The sequence below is a fragment of the Littorina saxatilis genome, linkage group LG6 (assembly GCF_037325665.1).
Source record: "Littorina saxatilis isolate snail1 linkage group LG6, US_GU_Lsax_2.0, whole genome shotgun sequence".
Taxonomy (NCBI): Eukaryota; Metazoa; Mollusca; class Gastropoda; order Littorinimorpha; family Littorinidae; genus Littorina; species Littorina saxatilis.
Window position 1 is genome coordinate 13,115,292 of NC_090250.1, and position 20,391 is coordinate 13,135,682.

Below are 20,391 nucleotides of genomic sequence, written 5' to 3' on the forward strand. Positions count from 1 at the left end.
CAATGCATGATGAGCATGGATATGTTTGGAATTGCAGTATTCTTTCAAAAGTTTTAAATCATTTAATTCTGTCCTATCATAAGAAATCACTTTATCGGCAATTTTTGAGAAATGTTCATTAAGTGTATCTACAGAAATATTAATAACTTGGGAGGATTTATTTGCAATGTCTTTGTTTGTGAGTTGGTTAATTGCTTTCCAAATAGATTTTGAATCTTGTTTAGAGAGAGAGAGAGAGAGAGAGAGAGAGAGAGAGAGAGAGAGAGAGAGAGAGAGAGAGAGACTGAGAGAGAGAGAGAGACTGAGAGAGAGAGAGAGAGAGAGAGAGAGAGAGAGAGAGAGAGAGAGAGAGAGAACGAAACTTATGACGTTTGGCTGTGACGTTTTACATCATAGTGACGAATTTTTTTAATCAAGAATATTACGTCATTGTTTGTTTACATTCATTTCACTGAAGAAGGGCGTGGCCCGAAAGTCATCTTTGAAACTTGGTGTTTACTGTTGGGTTTTTTCTAATGAAATAATCTGTGACAGTTTTTCTGCAGTGGCGTTTGTATCCGTCCCCCCTCCCCGAGATATAATAACTTGCTCCACAGTGGACCAATCAGAAGGCTTGTGGTCATTCACCCCCATTCAACTTCACAATGGTGGCTGAGTGTGAACACTTTTTTAAGCAAGTCGAACACGACTGAAGTGGACTACTGCGTACGTCTAGGCGAATGTGATAAATGAGTTGCTGACAGGTAGGCCTACATGTGTTACCAGCGTCATTTTGTAATTAGCAGTTCCTGCTTACAGTGTTTTCTGGGTAATTTTGGACGAGTCCATCTCTCAACAGAGCAACTGAGTCAAGTCGGCAGTAGGCCTACAAAATGCCGCGGAAAACGTGACTTGATATGTAAGAAGTTTTTCTGCCGTAAAACAACAGCACCGTTTTACTGCAGCATTCTTTATTTCAATTTTACCGCAGTAAAATGTTTTGCTGTGGAAAAAAACGATGCTTCGCCGGGTCAGTGGATCAGATGACATTATTCAGTTATTCCGGGCCCCGCTGGAAAAAAACTTGAACACATTAGTAAACTCTGAGTGGGGTAAAATGCCACCTGAGCACGCACACACTCAATTATACTGAACTATAGACATTGCGGCAGACTGAGCAGCGGCAGACTGGGTACGACAGACTGGGATGCGGCAGACTAGGATGCGGCAGGTTGGGATAACACCGACTCGGTGCTTCCCCTCCCATGACGTTTTATGTCTCGAAATTGATAGGTAAAGGGAGATAAGTAATGTTTTTATTTAGCTTCAAACTTTGGAGTAGCTTCCCCTAAAATGCAAATTTGCTGAATACCCGTATGAAAATTTGTAAAATGGAGGTCAGCGTGCCGGCAGGATTTCTAGTTTGAACAAAGACTTCGCACTTTTACATTGTGTTTTTGACTGTAATGTACAGAGCTGCTATGGCCAATAACATTGACGAGATGACAGAAGAACTTCTTCGCAACCATTATCCCCTGCATCACGCCTGTATGGTCGGAGACGAAAGGCGAGTGGGAGAGCTTTTGAGCAATGGTTGCTTCGATGTTTACCAGGAAGATGGATGTCGGGCGTGGACGCCGATGCATTGGGCCGCTTTTAGTGGACATGTAAGTAGAGCTTGATTTCTTTGCAACTGTTTCATTGTTTGTTAAATACTGACACCGTTTTTTGTTGATTGACGACAGCGTTTATTTTCACTGCTGTACTGTAACTTCGTTAATTCAATCGTATCGTTGTCAATATCTGCTTCTATTGTTTACAATTATTTGATTCAAGGTCCCGCGTAAATCCGACGTTTGCTTACGTCTTGTTGTTGACGATTCCCATGAGGAAACATTTGTTCTAGTTTTGTTATCGTTTGGTTACTTTATATTGTTTTTGTTTAAAATTCCCCTCTCAAGCCGTCAAGATTTTGCTCAATAATCACCGGCACTCATGGCTCGCTCTTGAAATAGACTGACGTTCCTGCTTGTAAGAAAGAAATGAAAGAAATCGCCTTAGCACAGTCACTGAGTCAGTATCGGTTTTGTTGAAGTGTTGCTCGGCACTGTTGGTGTTACTCAACTTAGTGTTAGTGTTAGTGTTAGCTGTTACGTACTATATATTACAACTGAGACAACTTTACACGTACAGTTAGCAAAAATCCAGGAAATCATTTTGGTCCAAATTCAAGGGATAGATCACTGATCAGTGATTCAATATAGTGAGAGAGCTTAATCAAGTTAATGTAGTCGTAGAAAGTCAATTTTTCTTTAAATCAACTCATATTGTGTTTGTAATCTGTTTATCATTAATCATAGTACAACTACAAGTACGAACCACCAAAAATAATCAAAAATACAAAACTAAACATGATTTTCAGAAACATGAGAAAATTAGTTAGCAAACTTTTTGCTAGATCTCGGATATTAATACGATAATGTGAAACCTGCCATCTTTTGCTTCGTTCAGTTTTTCGCAGACCTGTTTACACTACACATTGAGCGTAGTAAACTACGAATTTGAATAATATACTACGCAACTACGCAAGTCTGTCGTTTTCTACGCAAACGGTATTTAAAAAAAAAAAAAAAAAATTTTTTTTTTTTTTTTTTTTTTTTTCGTCTTTACACCTGTTCTTTGTCCCGTTGTGCTCTCACACCGCCCCGTCCCTGCACGCAAACGGTATTGTTTCGGCTTCGCATATCACAATCCGTAATTTTCTTCATCTCCCTTGACCGATCCATTTTCCAATCCATGTTTTTGGCCAGCAGTCGTTTGCTGCGTGCAGCGCGTAAAGCGCCCACGGGCGTTGCGTTGTAGCTTGTTAATGCCGAATAGGCTTCTCCAAGCAAATGCCGGGCACAACTGAAAGCGTTACTGCCAAACCATGCGGGCGTTTCGACACAATGGCTGAACGCAGAGCACACGAAAGTGAAGATGAGAACTGTGAAGAAAATGACTCCGAAAGGCCACCGACCAAAAAGAAAAAGACGAGCAATGCGCCGAACCAAGTCTTTCTGCCAAAATATCATCAGGACTACCCATGCCTTGTCTTCGCGGAAAGGAAAACATCATGCTCATTGCACTGTCTGCAATTCCCATTTTTCCGTCAGTCAATCAATACATGTGGTAAAAAGTAGCAATCATTGTTCTTGTTGTTGTGATAGGTCGACGAGAAATTCTACACATTCAATTACAAAACTACACATTTGCCTCATTTTGCTCCCAGAAAATACACATGCAATGTTTTAGGGGTAAACAGGTCTGTTTTCGTGATAGTAGTTAGTACATGCTACTGCCGAGATACAAATCTAAAATTGATCTCCATTACCAGGGATGTCGTTAGGCGTCGGACATCGGACATAGACCGATTAAAAGGCTCAAATGTCCGATTCACTTAGCCGCATAGCGGTCAGATGTCTTATCGTTTTTAACTGAGCGCGGTCATTGTCCGATAAGAACTCCATTCCTTCGGACAGGGCGTTTGATAATTTTCCTTTCATAAATAAAAATCTTCAAAAAGTGACCGAGCGCTCTCGCGTACAGGTGCACTGAAGTTGTGCAGTGCATATCTTGCGTTTTCCGAACCGTTTGCGGTATGAGCTGTTTGCGTACACCCGTCTTCTGACAGCACACTAAAGTTAGGAGTACGGGAGACAACTTCAACTGACCAAGGCTCGCGTATGCTTTAATTTGCTTTCGGTTAGAGTTGAAGCGCACGACACTGAATTATGCCACTGAAAAAAGCTAAAGCCTGCCAAACAAACAAAAAAGCTGAACACGTTTGGCGTTTCAACGGCATCGTGTGCTACATTAGGGCCAAGAAGAACATGGGAAAACACGGCTAGCAATAGCATAATTCCAGAAAATGATAGCGCCAATGATAGTGTCGCCACTGAAACCTCCACAATCACGGAAAGTAAAGTTTCGTGACTTGAAGATGTACGTGTCGGTACAACAGGACATTCGCACAGACGGTCTTTTAATAAGGTATTCATGTTGACCCTGTTTAGTGGTTAGAATTTGACAGCAAAGAGACCATCTATATAGGTAAACTGTTTTGTCGAATATGTCAAGAAAAAGCTCTATCACTAGTATCAGGAAATCATGCAGTTTGTAAGAGTGCTGAAGTTTTTGGTTGCTTTTTAATTTGTTTGTTTCTTTTTTGTGTGTGTCCTGTTTGAAACAAAAGTGATAAAACAATATACGCACACAATTTTGGTGCATATATATATTGATATGTGTGTGATCTTGATTTTGTGTTTTGCACAAAATTATAATGTCCTATTAAAATGTCTGAAAGCAGTCAAATGTCCTATTGATGCCGAAGAGCTCAGGACATTTGTCCTATAGGTATGAATTTGTGGCAACATCCCTGCATTACCCTTTTTTGTCAAAAAAGAAAGACTATCGTTCTTTGTATTTGACTGAAAAACATCTTTCTGAACCTACAGTTCTACAAGAAGAAAAGAACCTATTTTGAGAGTGAGCCATCAGTGCCAGTTCTCAAGCCTAGGGACGTGACACAGCCTTTTTTGAGCATCGTCTCACGCCCACTAAGTCACACTTAGAGAAAGTGTGGAATATTTTTTGTACACACAAAATGTCCACTTTAATGAAACAATGATACAAAAATGTACTACAACCCTTTTTTTGTGTTTTATTTACTGATTGCATGGAAGCGGTATTTGACTTGATTTCCTGTTTTGTTGAAGTGGGAGTGCCTTGCCGTTTTAAAAGAAAAATGTGGGGTTGGTATGGATGTCCCAAACGAGCGATTTAACCAGACCCCAGCCCACATAGCAGCACAGGGGTGTCAGACCGACTGCTCTGCATGGCTGGTGCAGCACGGTGCAAGACTGGGTGCTCAGGTAAGTCTCAGCTAAAACTTTTATATCTAGCAGAATGTATCTGATGCCATTTGTTTTCTGTCTGTCTGGGTTGTTTGGGCCATTTTAGCTGGGATGTCTTCGGGAGATTGGGCATCGTCCAGGTAGCCTTGATGTACGGAACAGTCAAACAGGTGAAACACCTACTCACGTAGCGGCCCTGGAAGGTCACGCACCTTGCCTGCACTGGCTGCTCCAGCGTGGTAATGGGTATGCTCAGCAGGTAATCACAATCAGCATAGACCCTGTTTCCAGTTTGTACTGTCAGTGTCACTTTCATTTTTCATCCACATTTTCCAGCTGTTCACAATCGCAGTCACAATGCTTGGTTTTCTCTTGTTCAGTCGTTGTTTCAAAGTGTTAAGTCAGAAACCCTTCTCCTTTTCCCTCAACTTGCATAGATCTATGCATTGTTAGGCAAAAAAAAAAAATTGTCTGTTTCTGGTAACATGGCTAAAAAAAATAGGGTCGGTAGGTAGGGATTTTTTATTTTTTTATTTTTTTTTTAACCCAAATGTAGACCAATAAAACTAACTTTAAAAATTGCGCAAAGAGACTGGATTCACTATACATAGAGACAAGACACTCAACACATTTACAAATCGTCAGCGGACTTTCGTTTTCACACGTTTTTGTTGTTCATTTTCTCACCCTGTCCTTTACCACCCAAAAAAAAAAAAAAAATTTTGAGTTTGGGAAAAAAAAAGTTTAGGGTCGGCGCCGAAATTTAGGGTCGGTCGGGTGACCAGAAACAGACAATTTTTTTGGGGGGGCCTTACTGTTAGAAATAGAATAGTTATTGTTCGGTTTTTTTCCCTTAGTCTCTTCTTCTTCTTCTGCGTTCGTGGGCTGAAACTCCCGGGTCCCACGTACACTCGTGTTTTGCACGAGTGGAATTTTACGTGTATGACCGTTTTTACCCCGCCATTTAGGCAGCCATACACCGCTTTCGGAGGAATTCCCTTAGTCTCAACATTATGCTTGCCTTTTACTAAGTTTTAGTTGACTCAGTTTCAGTTTCATGTGTGACTGTGAGCAGGCAATTATAACCCACCCACTGACCCAGCATGTCATTTATTTGCTGGTGGGGTTTCATGCTGAGGCAGAAGGAATTCACATTAATTGTCAATTTGTTTGTGGTTGGTGTTTAAGTTGTATTTCTCATGTTCTGTTGTATTTCTTGGGATCAATATTTTGTACATGTACATCATTGCTACTGCTAGTGCTTCCAAGTGACCCATGACCTTCGCTTTTCATTTGACACTTTTGAGACCATGATCATTGTTTTGCATGAGAAATGTTTACATTTGGGTTTGTTCTTGTTTATAGACATTATATTATGATATGGAGAGAACTAGTTTGTGAATATGCTGTGGCTTTGTTATGTTTGTTTGTAATTGTTCTTGTTTTTAAGTGTGTTTGGGTGTTTTTGTGGGTGTTTTGTTAGGAATGTAGTTTCTGAAAATTGTAAACACATTTTGATGCAGTGGTGCTTTGCCTTTGAGTTTCATTAAATATACATGTAGCTCCATATTTCTGTATGCCTACTTCTTTTGTGCCTTGTTTATCTTCTAGTGTCTTTTGTTTTTATTTTTACAATCTCTGTGAGTTGTCTTTATCATGTCTTACATTTACAGTTACAATCAAAATATTTTGAAATTGGCTTACGGATACCTCTGATGTGCCTGCATTTTTGTGTGTGTGTCATTATTGTTCTTAATTTAAGCTTTTGAATCATCTGGTTTTATTTTGTTTATGTTTTGATTTGAAAAGTAACTGAGTGTGAGTTTTGGTCTGTTTTTGTGGGGTTTTGTTCTCTGTCTTTCTTGTGTTTCTGAGAGAAAAGATACTTTGTGTTTCTGAGAGAAAAGATACTTTGTGTTGTCAAAATCCGCAGGAACCCTTTGTGTTTGTGTCGAATGCTCCCTTGTGATCAGTGTATGTATTTGCAGCTTATTAGTTACATTGGTAGACAGCTTGAATGTTGTCAAAAGCTATCACTCACGTTCACCTTTCAATCATTATGTCCCGGCTGATAGTGATAAGTGCGTTTTATCAGGGATGGGCAGTGAAGGTGTTGCACTGTCAGTGTCTTGCTATGCTGCAAACCAGTTTTTCATAAAGCAGCTACATCTACATGTAAATGGTCAAGCCATTGCACTCTGTTACATCATGTTTGTGACATACGCAGCAGACTTACATCCACAATGTTTGTTAAACATATTATGCCCACTCCTGATATATTTTAAGTGAACTTGAAGTGCATGTGCTTTCCATCTTTATATTCTCATGTCATTTTGTATTGCTATTTCAGGACCACTTGGGAGACACTCCTCTGCACAAGGCAGCAAGACTTGGTAACATTGACTGCATCAAAATACTAACATCACATGGCCCTGCTCTCAGGTACAATGCTAGTTTTGAAGTGCATCTCCCCCCGCTATCCCTCTCTCTCTCTCTCTCTCTCTCTCTCTCTCTCTCTCTCTCTCTCTCTCTCTCTCTCTCTCTCTCTCTCTCTAGCTCTCTCTCTAGCTCTCTCTCTAGCTCTCTCTCTCTCTCATGTTTGCATTGTGCGTAAGCGTGTGTTGGTGTGTAAATGATTGTGCGCAAGTGTGTGTTAGAAAGAGAGAGTCAGAGAGAGAGTCAAAGTCAGAGAGAGTCAAAGTCAGAGAGAGCGTGAAAGATAGAGGTATTCTGTCATGTTAAATATGTACCAGTTGTAACGGGTCAGTTGGCCGAAACCATAAACTTTCTGATTTTTCTCATGTTTGTGATGTTTATGATCGTCAGAAATTAAACTATCGCGGTATGAAACGGAAAGAATTTGTGCAGTTAGAAAGGAAGACCGTGTTTCTAGCCCTGGATCCCAGATGATGTTAAATGTGTTGCTTGATGAACAGTGAGAGTCAAACAATTGACTGATTTAATGAGGCTGATGGGATCCAGTTCTCTCACCCCTGTGTGTGTTGTGTCATGATGATGATGCTGAAGATGACTTTAGTGTTTTGTTTCATTTTTTACATTTAGTCAAGTTTTGACTAAATGTTTTAACATAGAGGGGGAATCGAGACGAGGGTCGTCAGGGGTGTACCTTAACTTTTTTTGCTACCGGCCAGGGGGGCCGGTAAGTCAAAAATTGAACCGGCCCCCCCAAATCCCAACCGGCCCCCAACTTGCCGGGATTTCTTACAACCGCCCCAGCGGCTCGTCGCGTGCTAACCACATACACAAAAGACGTACATTTATACTTATAATGCATACATGTGGATTTGCACTACTAATAACTACCACAAACACACACAAAACTTGACTAAAATGCTATGTTTTAATAACAATGATAATTAACCTTGTTTTAATAAAGAATTTAAAATAAAAGCCGCCACAAAGAAACAAGAAATCAAAACCACATTCACACCCTATCACACAATCACACACTAAACCTCACTAAAAGTTACCCCCTTTATGTACCCCCTACCACACAATTTACAAAGTAATTTACTATGGAACTTTACTTACCACATAAACACACACTACAAAAGAGTAAATCAGCATTTTTTTTTAATTTAAATTATGTTTTTTGTTGTATAAAACCAAGTATAAAAAGCTGACTACAAACAAAAAAATTTCTAAGTTGCTTTCTTGTTTTGTTTCTTTTTCTTTATGTCTGTGTTATTAATATTACTGTAAAAGTTGCATACCAGCCAAATTTACCACAGCTTAAGTCATAAATAATCAAAAGCATTACATTTCATTTCTATTTCCTAATGAAAACAAACAGATGTTCAGATTTCCTGATCCTAGAATTGTTCACAGGTGATCTTTATGCTTTTGATTCAGCAGAGTTGCATCCCTTGTCCTATTGTTGAAGGTCTGTCTTTTCTTCTTTATCACATATAGTGGATCTGGGTTTTTTTTTTTTACTTCCTTAGTTGAAGGGAAATAATTAACAGCAGTAGTACTGTCACTACTTGTACTAAGTTGGTCAGCAAAGCTGGTGTTAACATATTTGGGAAAACGGTCTCAATGAGTATCCCTGCAGTCAATGACATAATTATACACATTTCCCAGAAACTGGATCAGTGGTACATAGCAGGCACATCAAAGGAAAAATACAGAGGGCTAGGGGGAATATGTTTGCTCTGGATGGGCGGTCAGATCAAAGGCAGATGCATTGTAAAAGCTGGTTGGCCTTGAGACCTGGGTCAATGACCGTTACTTGCAATCTGAACACAGCTGCCTGTCAGACACTGACCTTCTTACTCGGGGTCAATGACCGAGTTTTTATCTGAGAGGAAACTGTTTTACAACATGTGAAAGTCTCTGAAGGATTGGTGAGCGCAGGATAAGATAAGAGAGGGGGTGAAGTGAATAGCGCGAAGAGGGGGGACGGAGGGGGGTTTAACTATTTTGACTGCTGATGCAATCGCCAGCGGCTCCTGGCACTGGAGGGGTGATGACACGGCTGTCTAGCCAATGTGTCTGACATTGATTGATGGTAGTCCTGAGTCCTCAAAGTGGGGAAAGGGGGGGGATGAGTGGGCAGTAGAGAAGTGACAGATTTTGAGATCGCCCGCAGAAGAGGAATTTCGAACTCGCCCCACGCGATTTGAAGTCGCCGCGGGCGAGCGGGCCAGTGCCAAAACTCACCCCTGGTCGTGGTGTATGTGTGTGTGTGTCTGTGCGTGTGTGTGTGTAGAGCGATTCAGACCAAACTACTGGACCGATCTTTATGAAATTTTACATGAGAGTTCCTGGGTATGAAATCCCCAGACTTTTTTTTTCATTTTTTCGATAAATGTCTTTTATGACGTCATATCCGGCTTTTTGTAAAAGAATAGGCGGCACTGTCACACCTTCATTTTTCAATCAAATTTATTGAAATTTTGGCCAAGCAATCTGCGACAAAGGCCGGACTTCGGTATTGCATTTCAGCTTGGAGGCTTACAAATTAATTAATGACTTTGGTCATTAAAAATCTGAAAATTGTAATTAAAATAATTTTTTTATAAAACAATCCAAAATTACTTTTAATTTATTCTTCATCGTGTTCTGATTCAAAAAAACATATAAATATGTTATATTCGGATTAAAAACAAGCTCTGAAAATTAAAAATATAAAAATTATGATTAAAATAAAATGTCCGAAATCGTTTTAAAAACAATTTCATCTTATTCCTTGTCGGTTCCTGATTCCAAAAACATATAGATATGATATGTTTGGATTAAAAACACGCTCAGAAAGTTAAAACGAAGAGAGGTACAGTAAAGCGTGCTATGCAGCACAGCGCAACCGCTACCGCGCTGAACAGGCTCGTCACTTTCACTGCCTTTTGCACTAGCGGCGGACTACGGTCATTGTGAAAAAATGCAGTGCGTTCAGTTTCATTCTGTGAGTTCCACAGCTTGACTAAATGTAGTAATTTCGTCTAACGCGACTTGTCTTTTCATAACCTCTGTAAAGTTACCTTCATTTTAAAAATCGTAGCTTTGCAGAACTGTATGGTTAAAAAAAAATACCTCAATAATCATTATCAGAACTTTTGTGTTGTAGCATTTTCAACCAGAGTGGCCAGACTCCGCTTGACATCGCAGCAGTAAACGGACACCTGGAGTGCAAAGCCTTTTTGGAGCAGGCAGCGTCTTCCCAGCATTCCTCCTTCTTCCCGTCATCCAGCTCCCCGATCCTGATGAACGGGGAAGGGATCTACCAGCGCCAGAAGCTGCCCAGCATTGGTAGCTTAGCGGCGGAGCATGGAAGTGATCAAGACATGGAAATGGGGGAGGAGATGGCAGCGGGTGGTGGTGGTGATGCTTCAGCGATTTGGGCGCGTGCTCCAGCCCTCAAACGCTCCTTTGACGATGAGGAGGACAGCTGTATGAAGAGGCAGAGGCTGTTCGGTAAGTATTAGTGTGGCTGTGTGTTTTATCAACTGAACATAAGACAGTTAGTGTTCTCCATAGCCCTGTGGTTTATGATGTGGGATGAAAAAGTGATTTGTGTGGCATAAGTCCTCTGGTCATGTGGTTTATGATGTGGGATGAAAGAGCTGGCTTTTTCAGTCTCTATTTCTCTCTCTTTCTGTCTTCGCTAATGACAATAAACAACCAGAGCATCAAAAACACACAAAAAAAGGTTCTCTCGCCTTCTTCTATTATTTTTGTCTTAATGGGACACTGTGAAAGTGTTGTGTAGGAAGGAAATGTACCAAGTTTTCATGCTGAATGACTGGATCCGTGGATGGTCTCAGGAATGTTTTCGTGGCAGTTAGGCGTCTGTTAAGTGTCAACATTGTGCTAAGTGTGAATTTGAGCACTTTTTGTATTGCCACTATTTTAATTTGTACTTTTCGAATGTGCAAGTTCTATGTAGATTTTCACTCTTGTAACTCGTCTGTATTTATTGTTCTTTTTTTGCACAAAGTGAGTCAATATTCTAACCATTGTTCTAAATTCGATCTCAATATTTTTCTGCAGAACCTATCTGTATGGAGAAACTTGGGACAGCTACCAACAACAATGTGCTGAGTTCCTACAACGCTATTCTAGCTATGTCGGCAGAGCCCAACAAAACAATGGCAACCCATAACACGAACTGCATGGAGCAAGGTAACGCTCGCTGTGTGCAGCTCTTTTTCTGAGGCTGTCATCGTCTAAACCTTCTTCATTCATCGTCTTCTGTCGTCCAACTCTGTGTGTGTGCTGAACGGACATTGCTCACAACTCTCTTTCATCTTGTTGTGATATTATGCCAATGCTGCAGAAGTTGTTGGAAACTTTCTTTCGTCACCTTTTGTGATGTTTTGCAAATGCTTGGGAAGGTGTAACTGTAAGTGAAATGTGGTTTTCGTATCATGTTGTGCTCTGTGTATTTAATTTGATGGTTTGATCATTTCAGAAGTCAATCTCTTTCTGACTCACTCTCAGGTCATCCTATGTTCATTCATTAGTCGCATTATTTTGATACCTAAACTGTGATACCAAATGGAATAAATGAATGGTCTTGTTGATTGCATTTTAATTGCAGTTAATGCCAGTGTTTGTATTGATTTACTTTGAGTCAGATATGCTAACATATTGCAAATCAATGTGTTTGTCTGCCACTCTGTTTTCTATTCGTTTGATGCATTATTATTCATATCTATTCTGTGTGTGGTGGCTTACTACCTGTCAGTAAGGAAGACATCTTGTAAACCCGCTGCCAAGGAATTGTTTGTGAATAAAGGATTAGACTTATTTAAGTTATTTCTAATTGTCGTTGTAATACTACAGTGTTTCTTAACATGTAAGTCGCGGGCTCCTATTTAACCTGTGTATTGTCAATGCCATGGCAAGTGCATCAGCCACCATACCCAGCCCTCTCATTGTAGAAGAAGAAAAGAATAATCTGATATATTTTGTAGTTCTCCAGACCACCCAAAAGGTAAAAGAGAAGACTTGCAAAAGCTGAAGACCAATTTTGCATTCTAAACTTTCTAAGCTGGCATTGTGCTTTGTATTTGTGATCATGCTTGAAGCGCTGACTTAGAAGTACATTGTACCTTTTCCCACCATTGGTCAGGTTCAGAGATGGAGTGTGCGAATGGCGAGAGCGACGTAACACAGTCGAGAGGGCAGGGTGTGGGTGGGGTGGGGATGTGCGCTCGTCGACAGTATGTGGAGTTCAGGTGCTCAGCAATGCACTCCCACCTGTTTTGATACAATACACACCTTGCACACACTGCCTGCCCCCTCGCCCACCTTCTGCTTAGAGGTCAGTGTTTACACACGGCCTCTCCCTTTTTTTCCCAGTCTTTTTGTGTTCCTGAAGATTCAGACACTTTCTGTAAATTTCTAAGCCACAGCTGAAAGGTTTCTATTGACCATGTCAAAATCAGCTCTAAAAAATAGACATAAAGCACAGCCTTGCTCACTTTTAGGAATTTCAGTAGTATTTACAATGTCAGAATCATTTATCTGTGAAGATTGTTTTGGTGAAGTAAGGAACTTGTGTACAGTGTACCCACAGGGAGAGTAACCATTGATGGTGTGATGCTTGTAACACAGTTATTCCCCCTTGAACTGTTCGAGGGTCTTTCAACTTGCAAGTGATAAACTTCTGTTTCTGTGTCAATTTTGCAGTGTGTACCTTGATGTCAGTATTCACTGTATGTTTTGTGCTAAACGATTGGTAGAGTTTCTTTGTTCGGGACAGCAGTAAACAGGTTGCACCGGTGTACGTCTCTGCTTTTTTCAGATTGGAGTTTTCTTTCTCAAACGCCTTGTCAGTTTCCATGTGCTTTCCTGCTTGTTGGTGACAGCTTTTTGATTTGCTTGTGGTGGTGTTCCTTTGCAGTGCATGCTATGCGGCAGCGACTCCCAATACCTTGCCTGCCTTTGCCCAGTATGTGGACCCCCGCTGTGGCCGACCCAACCCCCTCCAGCAGTTACCAGGAGCACTGCAACTCCCTGCGAGCCCAGCGCGGCTATGACACTGTCATGGTGCAGTCTCTAATTAACACTGACCATGGCACATAGTCTGAGATTGACTGTTTTGGGTGAAGACCCTGTCTGAATTAGGTAGCTGTTAGTGTTACTCTGTAAAGGGGTTTAAAGTAAGATAGCCCTTTGTCTTGTTATAAGTAAGATAGCCCTTTGTCTTGTTATAAGTAAGATAGCCCTTTGTTTGTTAAAACATTGTTTGAGTTAGATAAGTGTTAACTCTTGTGAAGACATTTTGAGTTGGGCAGCTGTTTTGTTAATGTTATTGCTGTTAGTGTTCTTTGTGTTGTTGCTCAGCCGTCAAAGAAAGAAAATTGTATTTTGTTATATTAATTGTTTGGTTTTTGTTTATTACTGGGTATGACTTTGAGGTGCATTTTATACCTTGTTATTTTTTACAAATGAGTTTTGTATGTCGTTTTGTTGATATTCAGTTTGTTGATATTAAGTTTATGTTTTTGATTATACAGTTTGTTAATGTTAAAACGTTTATGATTTGATTTGACCGAGAAATGCCAGGGTATCTATTCCAAACAGCATAGATTTTGTTGATACGATCCCAAAGGCCGTAGACAGAATAAAATCTAAGAAAATCTCATTGAATTCAAGTAAATATCTTCATTTTAGCTAAAAGGGAAAATTGAAATGACTGCTAAAAGATGTGCGTTCACACATTATTTTGAAGGGAAAGTGAGTCTTTATTCTCTTAGAAGGTATAATGAATGATACAATTTGCGTGTGTGAATTGATGGAGTAATGCCCTTGCTCGTTTTCCTCTTGTCGGGCTCAAAGCCATGGTTGCCTCAAGTGTCTGTGCACTGAAAAAACGAAAGTAAAGTGAAAGTGTTTATATTTAGCTGATGAAATATTTATTAAGAGTGCTCTGTCTTTATTTGACATGTAATCTCAAATGCTTCTGTTTTGGGTCTTTGTATGTACATGTATATATTTTGTTGTTGTTGCATCATATATGTTTTATCAAATACAAACATAATCTTATGCTGTTTTGAGTAGTCCTAGAAGTTTTGTTACTGTTCATAAGATTGCAAATTTTAAGTTGTACTTCCTTTTTATTTTTAAGGAATGCTTTGATGATTACATTGACATGTTATTTCTTTTCTTTAGTTTCCTCTCTTGGGAATGAGGCAGTGATTTGACTGATCAGCCAAAAATTATTTGTTTTTTACCATGTTTAATTTAAAAGGAAAATGGGACTGAAAGTTTTAAAGAAAGAACATTTCAATTTTGCAGTAAAATGTAGAATGGCATCCCGTAAATAATAGTGATATAATGTAAAACAGACCCTGTTACATGCTGTTTTTACATAAGTGTTTATAGTCATCGTCATTATGATGATTTCTCTGGGCAAAAATGAAAAAGATAATGGTCAACACTTTTATCATTATTGATACTTGCTGCAATATTCTTTTAATTGTGTCTATTCTTTGCATCAGGCACATGTTGTCTTCATAACCTGTTGCATAATGTCCAAAAAACGTGAATGTAACAGTAACATTTTGTTAAGTTTCGTATAACAAACATTTTTGTCAGCAAAGCCAAGCAAGGTTTTGGTCAGCGAGACCAACATGGTTGATGTTTATTATATTTCATAGCCATTTTTGTCGTAACTTTGAAACATAAGTTTGATTTGTTGATGTCACATTCACGTAAAAGATCCATATCAAGTATGTAAAATTGTACTATTTTGAAGCATGTACACAGAAAGATGTTGAACTCTCATTGTGTTCATTCATACTGATGTGCAATAACTACGTGAGGATTACCAACACGTCCTCGGGGACAGGTCTCAAAGATGTAAGTATATGTAAATGAACAACTTCCATGACGATGATATATCAACAATTCTTTTCAAGCAGTATGTAAGAAATGTTAAGTCCTTTGTACTGGAAACTTGCATTCTACGTTGCAAGCCCATGGAGCAATTTTTTGATTAGTGCTTTTGTGAACAAGAAACAATTAACACGTGGCTCTATCCCATCTCACCCCCTTTTCCCATCGCGATATAACCTTCGGGGTTGAAAACGACGTTAAACACCAAATAAAGAAAGAAAGAATCAACAATTCTTTACTTGTGCAAGGTCGAACAAGATGATGATAAATTTACTGTAACTGTAATGACCTTTTTGACCTGCTCATTATAGAGCTATTTGACTCGCCACACGATGTTTCAATGCTCTTTTTGAAAGGAAACAAATGCACTGGCCACTGCATGTATTTTAATGACATTTTTGTTAATTGAAGTGAGAATGTCATACAGCAAATGTCCATGCTGGTTCGTATAGCTTAAGTCTTTGGTGCATGCAACGGTACCTGCTATTCAGACTTTGTCGTGGGACAGAGTTATCTTCCACACGAGATTATGATGACTGTGTAACGAAGCCGTCGGGTTACAACAGGAATAAATGGCTTTGATAACTGATCGGTACATCTTTTAGTTTTCTCACACTGTTACCCTTTGATAAGTGATGCTGATGAAATGCCTGCTTCACATGTAAAGTAGAATCAAACTTTGTGTGTGTGAATGTGTGCTTTTGTTGTAGCTGCGTAACTCGTAGGGTAATATATTCTTGCATTCTCCTTGTCTCATGTTTTGTTTTTGTTTTTCTACAGTAATAGATCGCAGACTTTCATGCTGTTAGTATGAATTTACTACAACAACTCAGCATAGGGAAGCTTTGTTTTTGAAATTCTGTGGATACAGCCGTCAGAAAAAGCAATGCAGCTTTGTGGTGATCATTGAAGTGAGACAGGGTTGCCTGCATACACAAAGGATGCATCGTGCTTAGCGTGTCTCTGGCATGTGTGTTAGTGTGTTTTCTTTGTTTGGCAAATCAAATGGATTGTAGCTGTTACTACGGTGTGACATTTTGGCTTTATTCACTTTGTGCATTTTAAAATAAAGGCAATGTGATATGTAGTCTTGCATCAATCTTGTAGTTGTGTGTCTTTACAGTGATTACACAAAAATCTGAGCTTCATGTTCTCACTTTTTCTGACACATTTTCTATCAGTTGATCTGACATTTCTTAACCACATCCAGCTGTTTAAGGATTCTTTTTAAATTTATGTCTCCTTTTTTTACACTCGTCTACCACTTTTCCTTTTTGCAAAATGATCTCTGGTTTTATCTGTGAAAGATGTTTTTGTGAGTAGATTTTTGGGTTTTTTACTCGTTCGTATTGTAGGAAAGACATCTGCAAGAGCAGCTGTCAGTGTTTTTGAAAAGCGAGCACATTTTGTCATTTCAATCTTAGTCCTTTGAAATGGTAAGATTTTAAGAAATGAAATCCTTCAAAAGTTTTGTTTGGCATACAAGTTCTGTGGAAAATAATGTTTTCCTTTTGTTTTGTCACACACTTGAGCTCATCATATCAGTTGTGAAAAACTGACAAAATATCATTTGGAAAACATTTTCTTTCAGAATGTTGTAATGGTTTGTTCTCTTTGATAAATGCACATGGGAAAAAAATGTCCTCATTCATTTTAAAAGGGAAGATTGCCTTGCTGTTTGCTGAGTTTTGAGATGATGTTTTTGTCTGTCAAGAGATCAGCTTGTTGATCACTCAAGAAAAACTATCACCCTGTTGTTAGACTTGAACTCCTTCGAAGATTGCTTGTAATTTAAGGTTTACCGGCACGGTTGGCCTAGTGGTAAGGCGTCCGCCCCGTGATCGGGAGGTCGTGGGTTCGAACCCCGGCCGGGTCATACCTAAGACCTTAAAATTGGCAATCTAGTGGCTGCTCCGTCTGGCGTCTGGCATTATGGGGTTAGTGCTAGGACTGGTTGGTCCGGTGTCAGAATAATGTGACTGGGTGAGACTTCTGTCTTGTGTGTGGCACACGTTATATGTCAAAGCAGCACCGCCCTTATATGGCTCTTCGTGGTCGGCTGGGTATTAAGCAAACAAACAAACAAACAAATTTAAGGTTTAGTATTGTTTGTTAGTTACTTTTGTTTCTACACACCTTTGAGGTGTGTGGATTTTCGTGTTTTTCTGTTGCTGTTTGTTGCTGTTAAAATGTATGGATTTCCTATTACTGTTTTAAGCCATATCTGCAAAATGAAAAAGTATGATGCAATATTTGTTCCTGCCATGTACAACTTCTTTTTCTAAAACATTTGAATTTTAAATATCACTGATCTGTTTTGGCTCCATGTTTGCAGATTGTTTTTTAGTGCAAATGATCCCGTCGCGATATAACCTTCGTGTTTGAAAACTACGTTAAACACCAAATAAAGAAAGAAAGAAAGTGCAAATGATATTCATTTGTAAAAAAAAAATATTTAGATTGAAAATGAAAAATAAAAACACTGTACTTTTAATGATGGTTTTCCTGGAATAATGTATTATTTTATTAGCTGTGTGTGTGTGTGTGAGTGTTTTCATCCTTTCTTCTGGTGTATGTACACAGAAAAGAATGTGTGATAGCTCAGCTGTCTCTCAAACACTTTGCTTTTAATCACAAACAGTGTTATTTGCATCTATGGGTTTTATACTTATATTTGCATCTATGGCATCTATTGACGTTTTTCGGGAGTATAACATTCAGTCTTTAGAAAACATTCATCTTCAGGAACAAAAAAAAAGAGTTTTGATATATGTGTGATTTTAGTCAAAACAGATCCCATCACATGATGACACTTGACAGAATTTTCTTCATGTATGAAAAAAGGGTCCCTGTGGAGAAAGACACAAAATTAAATAAACAAATAAAGCAACTTTTCAAGCTTTGACAAAATTTTAAAAATCATTCTCAGTTACTCGTAAACATTTATCTTAATGTATGCAGAGTTAGGCATGATGAACCTGTATTTTGTATCTCCAAATTAAGCTACATGTTGATCATAATGAGGATGGAAGTCGTTCGTTTCAATATTGCTTAGTCTCTCCATAGACCATTTATCCTGGACCGCCAGCTAGCTCTCTCTCCGCTCTTTCTCTCTATTACGAGGTAGCGGCCTCTCGCATTTAGGAACCTACGCTTACATGGCCTTTCAGAAATCGGGGGGATGTCATATCCGGTGTCGATTGTAAACATGGACGAAGTTGCCGAGGTAAGTTCTGAAAATGCTAAAATAAACTCAGCTAAAGTGCATATGGAACATGTTTTTCGATGAGTTTTGTTAAGTTTAGTTTGGAGTTTAGGAAAATCCAGTTCATTGTCACCTCCCATTGTCACAAAATAACTGGAGCGTGCTTTCTTTTCACTGTCTTTGAATCGCTGGCCTTTCAAACCGGACGCTAAGCGCCCCTGAAAGTCGAGCGTCGTAACCTCGAAGGGTCACGTGACGAGTTGGCGGTCCAGGCTATTTTGGTCTATGGTCTCTCAGGTGCCAGCATCTTGAACACGCGGCCAGTACAACTGGCCTTGACACGGAATGATTCAAGGGGGGGCAATCTCAGTCATCTGAAAGAGGGAAATCCAAACGCAATCCGCCTTGTTCGATTTTATGGGCTTGGACGATAGAGAAAAATAAGAAAAGCAAAAGCTGGAGTCCAGTCTGGACGAAACTGCTATCAAGAACGCAGAATTGATTTTTTCTGAGTTTTTTTTTTAGCCGTAAGCGCCATTTCGAATTTCTCATAACTGCTGTTCACCGCAGTGAAACCAACAAAGGGGCCTCACTCTGGAAGAGTTTCCTGCTCCGATAAACATGGCGCTTACGGCTAAAAAAAAACTCAGAAAAAATCAATTCTGCGTTCTTGATAGCAGTTTCGTTCAGACTGGACTCCAGCTTTTGCTTTTCTTATTTTTCTCTATCGTCCAAGCCCATAAAATCGAACAAGGCGGATTGCGTTTGGATTTCCCTCTTTCAGATGACTGAGATTGCCCCCCTTGAATCGTTCCGTGTCAAGGCCAGTTGTACTGGCCGCGTGTTCAAGATGAGCTGCCAGAGACTTGTTCCACATAACTCTCATTTACTGCTGTTGTCTACATTTAAGAGCGCTTATTTCCCTTACATCAAACAAAAACGTGGAACTTGCGCATGCCGCGCATTCATCTTTATCACCACTGAACAAAGAACAAACTGAATGCCCTGAGATTTCGACCAGTGGCTAATGACATAAGGAAACGGGAAGACGAGTTTTTCTTGTTCTTTTCAGTCGTCTGGTTTCTCTTCATTATTATAGACGTTGCGGGGAAGACGGGACCGACAACGACAACGGAACCGAGACAGGCGTGTTGTCGTTCGGCGTCATCGCGCGTTCCGACACTTGTTGCGTTTGCGGGGGGAACGAGCACCAGTGGCCAGAAGAAGACAAATCCTGGACGCCCGAACGAATGGTTTTGACACGTCATGTGGAGGCGAAGCCTCTCGGGGCACGTTTTGGGTGGTGGGCAACCGTCACCACTTCAGTCTTTCACGTGCGTCCCGTGTTTTTCGATTTTGTTAGCCACTCAACAAAGCAAGTGTTGGTCTCGGTAACCCTGACCCTGCCTCAGTTTTTAAAGAAAGTCTCGGCAAGCCCTAAGTCTCTCTCTCTCTCTCTCTCTCTCTCTCTCTCTCTCGGTGCTCTCTCAAACCCGGAGTCTCTCTTTCTCTCTCTCCCCCCTCTCTCTCTCTACTTGAGAGAGTGTGTTGTGTGAGTGTGTGTATATTAGTCGCGTACAGACATAGAAAACGGGTACAGCTCAGATTCTCTCTCTCTCTCTCTCTCTCTCTCTCTCTCTCTCTCTCTCTCTCTCTCTCTCTCCTCTCTCTCTCTCTCTCTCTCTAAATAAAGAATTGTCATTCTCTCTCTCTCTCTCTCTCTCTCTCTCTCTCTCTCTCTCTCTCTCTCTCTCTCTCTCTCTCTCTCTCTCTCTCGGTGTCTCTCTGTGTCTCTGTCTGTCTGTCTGTCTGTCTCTCTCTCTCTCTCTCTGCAGGCGAATAAGTCGTGAAATTTGAACGTGCGTAGCGCGTGTGTATAACATTCATGTGTGTGTGTGTGTAGGTGCGTGCATATAAGTCGCGTACCGGACGTAGGAAACGGGTACA

The 20,391-nt window shown here is 40.0% G+C and overlaps 1 protein-coding gene across 3 annotated transcripts; it reads left to right on the top strand.

Annotated features, from left to right (window-relative positions):
* Positions 1–1,330: 1,330 nt before the first annotated feature.
* Positions 1,331–17,733, top strand: LOC138968549 (ankyrin repeat domain-containing protein 10-like). Of its 3 annotated transcripts, XR_011456221.1 has the most exons (7): positions 1,331–1,646; positions 4,737–4,892; positions 7,225–7,316; positions 10,462–10,808; positions 11,385–11,516; positions 12,469–12,660; positions 13,243–13,375. XR_011456221.1 is itself a non-coding variant. In XM_070341127.1 (6 exons), exons 1-6 carry the CDS (start codon positions 1,446–1,448, stop codon positions 13,422–13,424), a joined length of 1,110 nt encoding a protein of 369 aa, XP_070197228.1. In that variant the 5' UTR covers positions 1,332–1,445; the 3' UTR covers positions 13,425–17,733. The 3 variants fall into 3 exon arrangements, 2 of the variants coding, with proteins under 2 accessions (XP_070197228.1, XP_070197230.1); XM_070341127.1 differs by lacking the exon at positions 12,469–12,660 and having other exon boundaries at positions 1,332–1,646; positions 13,243–17,733; XM_070341129.1 differs by lacking the exons at positions 4,737–4,892; positions 12,469–12,660 and adding an exon at positions 4,981–5,133 and having other exon boundaries at positions 1,332–1,646; positions 13,243–17,733.
* Positions 17,734–20,391: the final 2,658 nt, after the last annotated feature.

What these genes read in the sequence shown, in the direction of transcription:
- LOC138968549 (XM_070341127.1), top strand. Translation starts at nt 1,446, where the DNA reads ATGTACAGAGCTGCTATGGCCAATAACATTGACGAGATGACAGAAGAA. An exon ending in TCACATGGCCCTGCTCTCAG is followed by an intron (nt 7,317 to 10,461) that starts GTACAATGCTAG and finishes TTTGTGTTGTAG; the next exon opens with CATTTTCAACCAGAGTGGCC. An exon ending in CACGAACTGCATGGAGCAAG is followed by an intron (nt 11,517 to 13,242) that starts GTAACGCTCGCT and finishes GTTCCTTTGCAG; the next exon opens with TGCATGCTATGCGGCAGCGA.